At 42.1% G+C, this 13,686-nt stretch overlaps 1 protein-coding gene across 1 annotated transcript in view; it reads right to left on the bottom strand.

Annotated features, from left to right (window-relative positions):
- Window positions 1–12,210, bottom strand: part of LOC144599263 (retinol-binding protein 2-like) — a 36,631-nt gene extending 24,421 nt beyond the window's left edge. Inside the window, exon 1 of the mRNA XM_078410029.1 lies at window positions 12,138–12,210. Coding sequence (XP_078266155.1) covers window positions 12,138–12,210 — 73 coding nt within the window. The remainder of the gene's footprint in view (window positions 1–12,137) is intronic.
- Window positions 12,211–13,686: the final 1,476 nt, after the last annotated feature.

The raw sequence follows: 13,686 nt of genomic DNA, 5'->3' as shown, positions 1-13,686 counted from the left end.
TACCACCAAAGTGGATAACCTCGCACTTATCCACATTAAACTGCATCTGCCATGCATCCGCCCACTCACACAACCTGTCCAAGTCACCCTGCAACCTCATAGCATCTTCCTCACAGTTCACACTGCCACCCAGCTTTGTGTCATCTGCAAATTTGCTAATGTTACTTTTAATCCCTTCAACCAAGTCATTAATGTATATTGTAAATAGCTGTGGTCCCAGCACCGAGCCTTGCAGTACCCCACTAGTCACTGCCTGCCATTCTGAAAGGGACCCATTTATCCCCACTCTATGCTTTCTGTCAGCCAACCAATTTTCTATCCATGTCAATACCCCACCCCCAATATCATGTGCTCTAATTTTGCCCACTTATCTCCTATGTGGAACCTTGTCGAAGGCTTTCTGAAAGTCAAGGTACACTACATCCACTGGCACTCCCCTATCAATTTTCCTAGTTACATCCTCAAAAAATTCCAGAAGATTAGTCAAGCATGATTTCCCTTTCGTAAATCCATGCTGATTTAGAACGATCCTGTTATTGCTATCCAAATGCTCCGCAATTTTGTCTTTTATAATTGACTCCAGCATCTTCCCCACCACTGATGTCAGACTAATTGGTCTATAATTTCCCGTTTTCTCTCTCCCTCCTTTCTTAAAAAGTGGGATAACATTAGCTGCCCTCCAATCCACAGGAACTGATCCTGAATCTATAGAACATTGGAAAATGATCACCAATGTGTCCACAATTTCTAGTGCCACCTCCTTAACTACCCTGGGATGCAGACCATCAGGCCCTGGGGATTTATCAGCCTTCAGTCCCATCAATCTACCCAACACCATTTCCTGCCTAATGTGAATTTCGTTCAGTTCCTCCATCACCCTAGGATCTCTGGCCACTAGAACATCTGGGAGATTATTTGTATCTTCCTTAGTGATGACAGATCCAAAGTATCGGTTCAACTCGTCTGCCATTTCCTTGTTCCCCATAATAAATTCCTCTGCTTCTGTCTTCAAGGGACCCACATTTGCCTTGACTATATTTTTCCTCTTCCTAAAAAAGCTTTTACTATCCTCCTTTATATTATTGGCTAGCTTACCCTGGTACCTCAACTTTTCTCCCCGTATTGCCTTTTTTGTTATCTTCTGTTGCTCTTTAAAAGAGTCCCAATCCTCTGGCTTCCCACTCTTCTTTGCTATGTTATACTTCTTCTCTTTTATTTTTATGTTGTCCTTGACTTCCCTTGTTAGCCACGGGTGCCTCTTACTCCCCTTAGAATCTTTCCTCCTCTTTGGGATAAATTGATCCTGCAACGTCTGCATTATTCCCAGGATAACCTGCCATTGCTGTTCCACTGTCTTACCTGCTAGGGCCTCCTTCCAGTCAAATCTGGCCAGCTCCTGCCTCATGCCTCTGTAATCCTCTTTGCTATACTGTAATACTGACACTTCCGATTTTCTCCCTCTCAATTTGTGGAGTAAAACTTATCATATTATGATCACTGCCTCCTAATGGCTCATTTACCTTGAGTTCCCTTATCAGATCAGGTTCATTACACAACACTAAATCCAGAATTGCCTTCTCCCTGGTCGGCTCCAGTACAAGCTGTTCTAAGAATCCATCTCGGAGGCACTCCACAAACTCCCTTTCCTGGGGTCCAGTACCAACCTGATTTTCCCAGTCTACCTGCATGTTGAAATCTCCCATAACCACCGTATCATTACATTTGTGACTTGCCAATTTTAGTTCTTGATTCAACTTGCACCCTATGTCGAGGCTACTGCTTGGGGGCCTGTAGATAACTCCCATTAGGGTCTTTTTACCCTTACAATTCCTCATTTCTATCCATAGTAATTCTACATCTCCTGATTCTATGTCACCCCTTGCAAGGGAGTGAATATCATTCCTTACCAACAGAGCGACCCCACCCCCTCTGCCCACCTGTCTGTCTTTTCTATACGTTGTGTACCCCTGAATATTCAGTTCCCAGCCCTGTAGCCATGACAAACTGCCTTGTGTGATACCAGTCTACAAAGGTGAAGCATCAACTGCAATTATTTTTTATTAAATGTTTCTTATTTTAATTTTCAGGCTTTTTCACCATTGTCTTTGATTCCTGTCTCTATTTAATTCCGAATAACATCTTGACACAGAATGATGTAGAATGCGTAGCAACGAATCAAGCTACTTTGAGAACTTTTATGCAGATCTTTCTTTAAATTTGTCAGTTCTGCTTTAGTTACAGCTACACACTCTCTTCTACTTCCTAAGTTTGGGTACGTTAACCTCGGTATCTCACTTTGATCTGCATGGCAAGTGCTGCTATTCAACAGGTTCTGCACTACTGTATCAGTCTATAGTGCAAGGCACAACAGTGTTATCTAACTGTCCTAACCTTAACCTTTCATTCCTTTCTATCTCCTGCACCCTTCCAGTTGCAACAAGGGGTGATTGTCACCTTTCCGTCCTGACGATTCAAATTCCAAAGGACTTGCACCGAATTCAGTAACAAAAAAATAATATTGAAAATAATACCTCAGGTCGTGCAACTGTGCAAAGGAGAATGCATTAATATTACATTGAGAGGAATAGATCGGGTAGATGCACAAGAGTCTCTAGCCCAGAGTAGGGGAATCGAGAACCAGGGGGCATAGGTTTAAGGTGAAAGCGGAAAGATTTTATAAGAATCTGAGAGGTAACCTTCACAGAAAGGGTGGTGGGTGTGTGGAACGAGCTGCTGGAGGTGTTAGTTGCAGTAGGGACTATCGCAGTGTTTAAGAAGCAATCAGCCAATTACTTGGATAGGACAGGTTTAGAGGGATATGGGCCAAACGCAGGCAAGCAGGACTTGTATAGATGGAACATGTTGGTCGGTGTGGGCAAGTTGGGCCGAAGGGCTTGTTTCCACACTGTGTGACTCTATGACTATCTCATGCCATCGAGGTGCATTAAGTTATTCTAAGAAAAATTAATTCAATAAATTATGGCGTGTAAAGGCAGTTTTAATAAGGGTTTGCTGTTGAGCTGCCTCAGTGACATCACTTACCGACAAATGCCACAACTTCAATACTCTCCCGTTGCGTGTTCTTTATAATGTGCAGCTCTAGTTATTTATACAGTTGTTGCTTGAAATGCGCAATTATCCAGGGAAAATCACAGGCCTTATTAAATGACTAAATTGCACGGTTTGCTACATTAGTCTTGCGAAGACAGGTTTATGGAAAACCGTGGAGAACTACAGGGCAGAATTGTGTTGACATTGTCAGTTGGAGACTCACATAGGAAAAATCAGAAATCGAGGACTGATTATAAATTCTGATTTAAATTAACGTCGTCCTGCTTTGAAGTTCGGTATTTCTTTTTTCTGGAGCATGTACTTCAGAGCAGTGGGAATCCCACAGCCCAGCAACTGCCCCAGAATAATTTATCAGACTTGCTAACACTGTCAGCCGGGAAGACATTTATTTCATTTAATAGGCTTGCTGGCCGGACTTAGCAAATCCAACAATTTATTCATCTCTTAAAGTACAATAGCCCAAAAATCTCACCAAGGGTAGAGTCCGAAGTCCTTCCCAGGCAGATCTACTGTCGCTAGGATGAACCTCCTACTTACCCAAGGCAAGAGTTAAAACTCCTCAGGCCAAATGCCATTCATTCTTTTACAATATCCGTATGTGCAGATGGGACTGAACTCTGACAGTTACTGGGATGGAATTAAGGAGTTATGGTCAAAGGTTTCCCCATCAAGGTTTCCTACATCAAGGTTTTAAATATATCTCCCCCCTACCCCCCCCCCCCCCCCCCCCTCCTTCTCCCCTCCACCCTCCCAACCAAACCCATTCTCTGGACAAGGCTGTATTGAATACTTTTAGCAATTGGGCAGCATCAGTGGAAAGACAACAGAGTTAATGTTCCTGTGTTATGTAGCCTGACTTGCTATTTATGGCAGTTATCTTTTTTCTTTTTCTTTTTTCCCCTGATTTCCAACATCTGCAGTGTTTCAATTTTTTTGGTTGCATTTTTCGAGTTTAGAAAGTGGGTAGAGGATAGTTATGAAATTACTTAAATGCAATTGAGCAGCAATTGGAGTCTGAAGTATGGGTGGTTCCTGGTTAATGCTTGAACTTTTACCTGGAACTTTCACCATCCATTGTCTTGGTGCCCAGATGGTAAGGAGATAAAGGAATGAATACAAACGCACAAGGATTTCTACTATGAATCTCTAGACACTGCCAGAGAAACAGCCAAATATGCGTTAGGTTCTTCTGTGTATTATCTTCAACTTTGGGTTTATTTGTCGCCCAGCTGCTAGGACTCCACAATTAAATCAATGTCATCTTAACTAGACTGGAATTCACTAGAATTGCTCTTCAAAATGCCTTCTCTGCACTCCATTGCTTACATTATCTTTATTATCATCTCTTCAGTCAAGCTTTCGGATGTTCTTTCTTTTTTCTTCTTTGTCTCATCAATTTTTTATCTGCTTATGTTTCTGTGGATAACCCCAGCGCATATTTCCTGCATGAAATGAGAGGCTTTTTGAGAGGCTAATTTATAAATGATGGCTTGTCACGGTGGTTTATAATTAATCTTCAACAGCACGTGCAGCACATAAAAGGAGATACTTGCTCATATTACTTAGACTCCTTTGTTTGAAGGATAGCCGCATTGTTACTATACAAAAGTGCCCACGATCCTGAATATTTAACCGCCAATTCACTTACACTTGAGGCAGGTGCTATTGCAACATTTAAGAAGTATTCGGACAGGTACATGGATAGGACAGGTTTAGAGGGATATGGGTCAAATGCAGGTAGGTAGGGACTAGTGCAGATGGGACATGTTGGCCAGTGTGGCCAAGTTGAGCCGAATGGCCTGTTTCTGCACTGCAAGACTGTATGACTCTATGACCCTAGTTAGAGGCAGCGTATCTGATTCAGTTAGGAAGGTACTAGCAAGGATGTGCAACATTGCTGTGCTTGGCCACAGGAGACATGCAAGGACTTCCTTGCTTGCCGAGCACTTGTCAATGCTTTTTCTTGCTTGTCTTTGCCTTCTGTGAGCTTTTTAAATAATTGCAGAAGCCTGGCTCTCGATAAGTACTTCAGCTCCTCTGCAAACCTCAGAGGATTGGATATTTGAACAAGTGCTCATTCAAATGGCACAAACACTATGAACTTTCATAGTTGGCCCACTCTTCCATTCATTTAACATGGCCTGCCGTGTGCTCATGGGCTCTCTCTGTGTTGGCATCGAGGTGGGCATACTATACGGCAATACGCACACTATTAGAGCAAGCTTCAGCATGTTAGTGCATCAAAGATGGACACAAAATGCTGGGGTAACTCAGCGGGACAGGCAGCATCTCTGGATAGAAGGAATGAGTGATGTTTCAGGTCAAAACCCTTCTTCAGACTGGGCCTTCTTCAGACCATAGAGAAAGTGCATCAGTTCCATAGAGAAAGTCCAAAGTCGTAGAGATGAATCAGGCAATAGCCTAGGTCATGGAAAGGCTATTCAGAAGCCTGATAACAGAGGGGAAGAATCTGTTCCTGAGTCTGGTGGTCTACCTAAAGATATACACAAAGTGCTGGAGTAACTCAGCGGGTGAAGCATCTTTGGAGAAAAAGGATGGGTGACATTTCGGATTGGAACCCATCTAAGTGATGAATCATTTTCAAGCCAATATTCAATTGCAAAAACAGGGAACTGCAGATGCAGGTTTATACCAAAGTGCAGGAGTAACTCAGCAGGTAGAGCAGCATCTCTGGAGACAAAAGATGGATGACGTTTCAGGTTGGGACCCTTCTAAGTGAATAAGGGTCCCGTCCCGAATTGTCATCCATTCTTTTTCTCCAGAGATGCTGAGTTACTCCAGCACTTGTGTCTTTCTTTAATATCCTATTGTGCCTGCTCTAGATACACAATTGTAGAAGTCACTAATATGGGTTGACTGCGGTCCATTTCACTCCTACAATGCCCCGTCATTTTAGCCTGAATGTATTGCCCTTTCATACATTTTCTATATTACTATGACCTAATTTCCCCAGTTTATTTGCGTGATTATTATAAATGAAGTTTAATTAGAAATTGCCCTCTGACTCTAAAAGGATAACGATAGCACCAACTGGGCAACATGGTGGAGCAGCGGTAGAGTTGCTGCCTTACAGCACTAACAGCGCCGGTGACCTGGGTTCGATCCTGACTACGGGTGCTGTCTGTATGGAGTTTGTGCTTTCTCCTCGTGACCCAGGTTTTCCCTGAGATCTTCAGTTTCCTCTCACACTCCAGATTAGTAGGTTAATTGGCTTGGTATAAAGGTAAATTGTCTCCAGTGTGTGTAAGATAGTATTAGTGTGCGGGGATCGCTAGTCGGTGCGGACTAGGTGGGCTGAAGGGCTTGTTTCCGTGCTCTATCTCTAAACTAAACTAAACTAAAACTAAACCAAACCTCAACTACTAATTTTTTCAAATTTGCCCTTTAATCAATCATTTGTGCACATTTCATTTTAGCCAGTGCCAGCCTTCCCTGGATGGATAGATTCTCATTTCACAAGTTTTTAGTGGATGAAGTGAGATTGCTTGGTTTTACATTTGATCCGATTCCCTTGACTACTGTTCATTGTGCCACATTTCAAAGTGAAGCTTATACAATGTTAATTTTCATATTAATGAGAAGGCAGAATAATTATTTAATGAGGAATAAGGGTGAATGGCATAAGCGGGAGAAAGAAAAAAATTAAACTTAATTAATATATTCAATATTTGCTCCCAATTGCCCATTCAGCCTTGTAGCAATGAGCTACAAATGTAGTGACTGATGAAGGAATTTAATTCCCTTATCCAAGTATTCAGTTTTGATTAGTTTAGAGATACAGCGCAGAAACAGGCCCTTCGGCCCACCGAGTCCGTGCCGACCAAATAGCACGATCCTGCACACACTAGGGACAAGATACAATCTTTTACCAAAGCCAATTAACTTAAAAAACCTGTACGTCTTTGGAGTGTGGAAGGAAATTGAGCACCCGGAGAAAACCCACGTGGTCATGGGGAGAATGTGCAAACTCCGTACAGACAGCACCCGTAGTCAGGGTCGAACAAAGGTCTCTGGCGCTGTAAGGCAGCAACTCTACCGCTGGGCCACTGTGCTGCTTTGTCAGGTTTGGCAGGTGAATATAGTGAAAGATTGGGCGTCAAGGCTGGTCTTTATTTAAGTAACTTGCACTGGGATAGTCAACGTACAGTCACTCTTTAAATGAGTTGGAAATTTAAAAAAACACTCATCCCCATGCATTCCCAAGCCAGCCACACATCTGAAACAATTGAAATCAGTTCATAAGTTGTGCACCCAACCCAACTCCAGAAAACAACTTAAGGAAATACACAGACAATTTCAAGCAACTAAAAGATCAATAAAAGAGCAGCAGATTCTGGGATACAGATAGAAAAACAGAAAATGCTGGAATAACAGAATAAACAAATAAGGAAATGGCATGAGGTATGAAATGATTTTAAAAAAAGGGGATTCAGTGTTTAATCAAGAATGGACCTTGACAATAATGGGCTCATTTGTCAAAAAGTATAAACGTTGATTACCTAAAAATAAGATTTGTCTTGTTACCTGTTTGTAGGCTTTCAGATGGAACACATTTGTCTATTAAAACATTCCTGAAAATGGTTTATTCAGTCAGTATCAATCCTTTAAAATCAAGACCAGATTCAACATTCCTCTTCTAAACCATCCGTCTGTCTGGCTGGACACAAATTATTACACTTCCCCGTACTTACAATTTTCACTGTCTACTTCCCCTGTGAAATAGACAAGCAACCACTGAGGCATCTAAAGTGCTTCTTAACTTGCTCAACGCATTCAATGGGTATCACAGCAGGGGAGAAATGAGCAAGGGGAAAAGGAACTCCACGTCCCCTTTCACCAAGTGATCTGAAGGACACATTGATTCCACTTCCATTCAGTGTTCATTGTAGACAGTGGAGGAAACAGCACCATTGATTTATTTATAAATATAAATTTGATTGAGCAATATATCACCATTAGAGAACATTTGGCAGACACAGCAGCAGATTGCGAATACCTTTTGCATTGTAACCACGACCTCTCGTGTATCAATATAACTTATCTCCCTGTTTGAAATCAGTTATTCAGAAGAGAAGATCAATGGAAAATGAGATATTTCAATCAATAGACGCATTTTGTTTGCATTTGGAAAAGGAGACTTAAGCGCAGGCCACCGCTTTCAAATTAACTGTAAACTACTTGAGCAGAACCAAATAAAAGCAGTATTCTTCACAGTCTGAGAAACTCATAGAATTATTCATGTTTATATTTAGTTTAGTTTAGTTTAGTTTAGAGATACAGTGTGGAAACGGGCCCTTTGACCCACCGAGTCCGCACCGACCAGCGATCCCCTGCACACTCACACTATCCTACACACACCGGGGCCAATTTTGCAATGATACCAAGCCCATTAGCCTACAAACCTGTGCATCTTGGGAGTGTGGAAGGAAACCGGAGATCCCAGAGAAAACCCACGCAGGTCACGGGGAGAACGTACAATCACCGTGCAGACAGCACCCGTAGTCAGGATCAAACCCGGGTCTCTGGCACCGTAAGGCAGCAACTCTATGGCTGCTGCTCCTATTCTGAGAGGTTAGGGTAGATATTGCCAAAATCATCTTGAAGTTGAATGGTTTAGGTCAAAGAGTTGTGATGCAAATGAGTTGTGAGCAGTGGCTCAGGAATACAGCCATGGCCCTGAATTGTTGGCAGCTCAAGGCTGGTGCTTTTTCATGCAAAACAATTGAGTTACAGGGGTTTAGTAAACAATCAATACATAACTGTGATGCCGTTACAAACAAGATTTTCCTCCTAACCCTAACCCTCGATGTACTTGTTCACATTACAATAAATTCAACTCGACTTGACTTTATGTCAGGTTAAGTTCATTGACTACAGGATCGACGGGCAACATGGTGGCGCAGCGGTAGAATTGCTAGCCTTACAGCGCCAGAGACCCAAGTTCAATCCTGACTATGGGTGGTCATCTGTACGGGGTTTGTACGTTTTCCTCGTGACCTGCGTGGTTTTTCTCTGAGATCTTCGTTTTCCTCCCACACTCCAAAGACGTACTGGTTAAATGGCTTGGTATTAAGGTGAAATTGTCCCTAGTGTGTGTGAGATAGTGGTAATGTGCGGGGTTCGCTGGTCAGTGCAGACTTGTTGGGCCGAAGGGCCTGTTTCCGCGGTGCATCTCTCAACTAAATTAGAGATTTAAAAAAAACTACAGTTCTACAGTTCAAAGTGAGACAAGGATTCAATCCTGACTACGGGTGCTGCCAGTGTGGAGTTTGTACGTTCTCCTATGACCTCATGGGTTTTCTCCGGGTGCTCTGGTTTCCTCCCACACTCCGAAGACATAGAGCTTTGTTTGTAGGTTAATTGGCATAGATAAAAATTGTAAATTGTCCCTAGTGTGTAGGATAGTGCTATAAAGGGAATGATCACTGGTCGGTGCAAAACAAGACTTGTTGGGCCGAAGGGCCTGTTTCCACCCTGTATCTCCAAAGTCTAAAGTCTGAAGATGCAGCGTAGAAAGTATCCCAACTGGTTACACCATAGCTTGGAACGATAATTCCAGCACACAGGAAAGCAAGAGGGTACAGAGAGTGATGGACTCAGCTTGGTCCATCATGGCACCGGCCTTTGTACCATCAAAAACATCTACAGGAGAGGCACTGCCTCAAGATGGTGGCGTCCATCATGACTGGTGCCCACTATTGCTGCTACCATTGGGTAGGAAGTACAGAAACCTGAATTCCAACATCACTAGGTTCAAGAACCTAGAGTCATAGCCACTTTCCCACCACTATCAGGCTCTTGAACTGACCTGCACAGCCCCAATCCTACCTCAGTAACAGAACTCAACAGATCACCTCTAATTGTGAGCATGGCACTTGTACCTTCGGCAAATTAAACAGATCATCACCAGCTCAATATTTAGCTCAGCATTATTTTCCTTATCATTCCTTATCCACCATACCCTGAAGTTAAGTCACAAGTTTACACTTCAGACCTAATTCTCAAAGATAATGAATCTTATCCACCTGTCTACATTGCCACGGATCCAAATCTTAAAGATAATATGTATCTTCCACATCTCTAACTTGGTCGTAAACACATTAATACCTTCTCTAACCTTTAATGCTTCCAATTTAAATGAGTAATCTCCTCTCTTTTCATTAGTTTGACCTGGTTCATATTCTTCCCCTTCAAGCTGAAATTACTTGAAGACACAAGGAACTGCAAATGCTGGAATCTTGAGTAAAACACAAAGTGATGGAATAACTCAGCAGGCCAGGCAGCATCAGAGGAGGGAATGAGTAGTTGACGTTTCAGGTTGAGACCTTTCTTCAGACATAAATTACTTGTAGTTTCCATTCAAGCAACAGTGCAAGCAATAGGGGAGAATATTCCAGCTTTGTCAGGGGGCTTTGCATGATTGTGGTGGCCAAAATGCTTGAATGGAAACTACAAGTAATTTATGTCTGAGGAAAGGTCTCAACCTGAAACGTCAACTACTCATTCCCTCCTCTGATGCTGCCTGGCCTGCTGAGTTATTCCATCACTTTGTGTTTTACTCAAGATTCCAGCATTTGCAGTTCCTTGTGTCTTCAAGTAATTTCAGCTTGAAGGGGAAGAATATGAACCAGGTCAAACTAATGAAAAGAGAGGAGATTACTCATTTAAATTGGAAGCATTAAAGGTTAGAGAAGGTATTAATGTGTTTACGACCAAGTTAGAGATGTGGAAGATACATATTATCTTTAAGATTTGGATCCGTGGCAATGTAGACAGGTGGATAAGATTCATTATCTTTGAGAATTGGGTCTGAAGTGTAAACTTGTGACTTAACTTCAGGGTATGGTGGATAAGGAATGATAAGGAAAATAATGCTAAGACTTGACTTCTTTTAATTTGGAAAATATCTTTTTGTGGTCTCATTCCTTTGAAACATCCCAAATTGTTCTATAGGTTCATCAGTTCACAAGTTATAGGAGCAGAATAAGGTCATTTGGCCCATCAAGTCTACTCCGCCATTCAATCATGGCTGATTTATCCCCTCAATCCCATTGCCAATTATGTGCCTTTTGCTGTTGATCTGTCACTTTGAAGGCAAACATGAAAAGCGAAGTATCTGCAAAACATCAGCATGCTTCCACAAACATCAGCATGCTTCCACAAACATCAGCATGCTTCCACAAACAGCAGATGAAATAAATCATCAACAAATGTATTATCTCAAATACAAATTATTCACAAATAGATTAAAAAAACTACTCATGCCACCCACTCATAACCTATCGCTGGAGTTTAGAAGAATGAGGAGGGATCTCATTGAAACATACCAAATGGTGAAAGGCTTGGATAGAGTGGATGCGAAGTGGATGTTTCCACTAATGGGAGAGTCCAGGACTAGAGGTCATAGCCTCAGAATTAAAGGACGTTCTTTTACGAAGGAGATGAGGAGAAATTTATTTAGTCAAAGGTTGGTAAATCTGTGGAATTCTTTGCCACAGACTGCTGTGGAGCCCTAGTCAGTGGATATTTTTAAGGCAGAGATAGATTGATTCTTGATTAGTACAGTTATCAGAGGTTTTGGGGAGAAGGCAGGAGAATGGGGTTAGGAGGGAGAGATTGAATGGCAGAGTAGACTTGATGGGCCGAATGGCCTAATTCTACTCCAATTCCTTATGACATGACCTTATGAACCTACCTGATAAAATATATATGCAATGCTCGTTAATCACCTTACCAAATCATATATCATCGCTCTTCTTTGAGATTCAAAAGTTATTCACCTGCACTATTAGCTTTTCCCAATAGTAGGCATTTTACCTCAAATGTAGCAAGATCTAAGGAATTTTTTTATTGAATACATTGAATACATTAACTAGATTAGGTGTCAGTCATTGCTTAAAGCCACATACAGGTCCTGGGTTGTACTTGTGCTACTTTTTAATAGTTTGTAGTTCCCAGTTCCATTATTCTGTTTATATTTCTTAAGCAGAAACTAAAAATAGTCACGATTGCCAATGAATAATTATAGAACGGTTTAAACTTACCCAAAGCTTTCATGAAGCCATCAAAATTCTTATTTTCTATCATTTCCCATGTACCATTGTAATCTGCAGGCATTTTGTTGGTTTTCCAATAAGAGCTGCAAGTAAAAGAATATCTTTCTTGTCTGAGGTTCAATTAGTACCGTCTTGTCAGTGCACTTGATCTTATATAGTTCCTAGTTCTATCATGAAAGTCCATAGTTCAACTGATTAGATAATATTATCATGAAAGAAAGCTACAAGACTTTTACCTATTGCACAAGCTCTCTTTGTCTTTGCTTAAATGGCAAATTTAACTACTCGCATGTAAAGTGAGATTTGGATCTTCAATTTGCAGAACTGTTTTGCGTTCAGCATTTGGGGATCCTCGGTTGTGCAAAAAAACAATCACGAATTGCAATCGCATTGTCTGCTCCCCGTAACCTTTGATGCCTTTTTCTAATCAAGAACCCACGCAGGTCACGGGGAGAATGTCCAAAACTCCTTACAGACAGCACCTGTAGTCAGGATCGAACCTGGGTCTTTGGCGCTGTCAGGCAGCAACTCTACCGCTGTGCCACCATGCACCCCAAAAGGGCTAAATCAAAAACAATGTCCCCAAGTCTACATAGTTTGGAGCCTATTTGGAGGTTGCGGTGTTTAATAGCCTGATGGGTGACGTGAAGGGTGTCGACCTGAAACGTTACCCATTCCTCATCTCCAGAGATACTGCCTGTCCTGCTGAGTTACTCCAGCATTTTGTGTCTATCTTCGGTGTAAAACAGCATCTGCAGTCCTTCTTACACATCTAAGAGAACTTAATTCCCCCAAGATCCTTCTTCTCACAGTAAAGCTCATATTTCTCACGAGAGGGATGAAGTCACATTTATCCACATGTGCACGGAGCAATGGGCACTTAATTTTCAACGTGAGTGATCTCTGAATTGCTTAAGCTAGAATACTCCCCCCTTTTGCACTGCGGGTGAGTATGTTGTGCTTGTGGGGAGAAGAAAGAGAAGCAGGCACACAGCCGCGCCTCACGACTCTGACTGTGAAGGCGAAGGTGCCAATTCTTCTCCACATCTTGGGCTCCAGGTCACCTCTGGCATTGAGGGAAGTCACATCTCGCACTTTGCAGCCCACTTTTACAGTGCAAGGTGGTCTCCACAAGTGACTACACACCGAGGGATGTGCTGAAGGTGAGGGCAGAGGTCTATGGGGAAAGGCCAGAGTTGAAGGCACTCCCATTATTGCACGCTGAGGGACAGGAACCCTCATTGAAAAACCTCTGAAACATCGTAAATGAAAGAAAAATGGCATCTGGCTGACATGTTGTAACTTTAATAAGCGAATAGAAAGATACGACTTTGAGTGTGACATATGAATCTACTAAATTATATATTTGAAACTTTTCGAAAAGAACATTTCTGGAGAGAAAAATAAATTACTGTCCACTGCTGTATTCACAACTTGGCAGAGGCAGGGAAACTCATGCCCTTTTCCTGAAGCAGTACACAGCAGGCAACACAAGCTTCCTTCGAGCTCAGGGAATTGTGGACAACACATGAATTTC

The sequence above is a fragment of the Rhinoraja longicauda genome, chromosome 13 (genome assembly GCF_053455715.1).
Source record: "Rhinoraja longicauda isolate Sanriku21f chromosome 13, sRhiLon1.1, whole genome shotgun sequence".
Taxonomy (NCBI): domain Eukaryota; kingdom Metazoa; phylum Chordata; class Chondrichthyes; order Rajiformes; family Arhynchobatidae; genus Rhinoraja; species Rhinoraja longicauda.
This window is presented reverse-complemented; position numbering and strand designations above follow the sequence as displayed.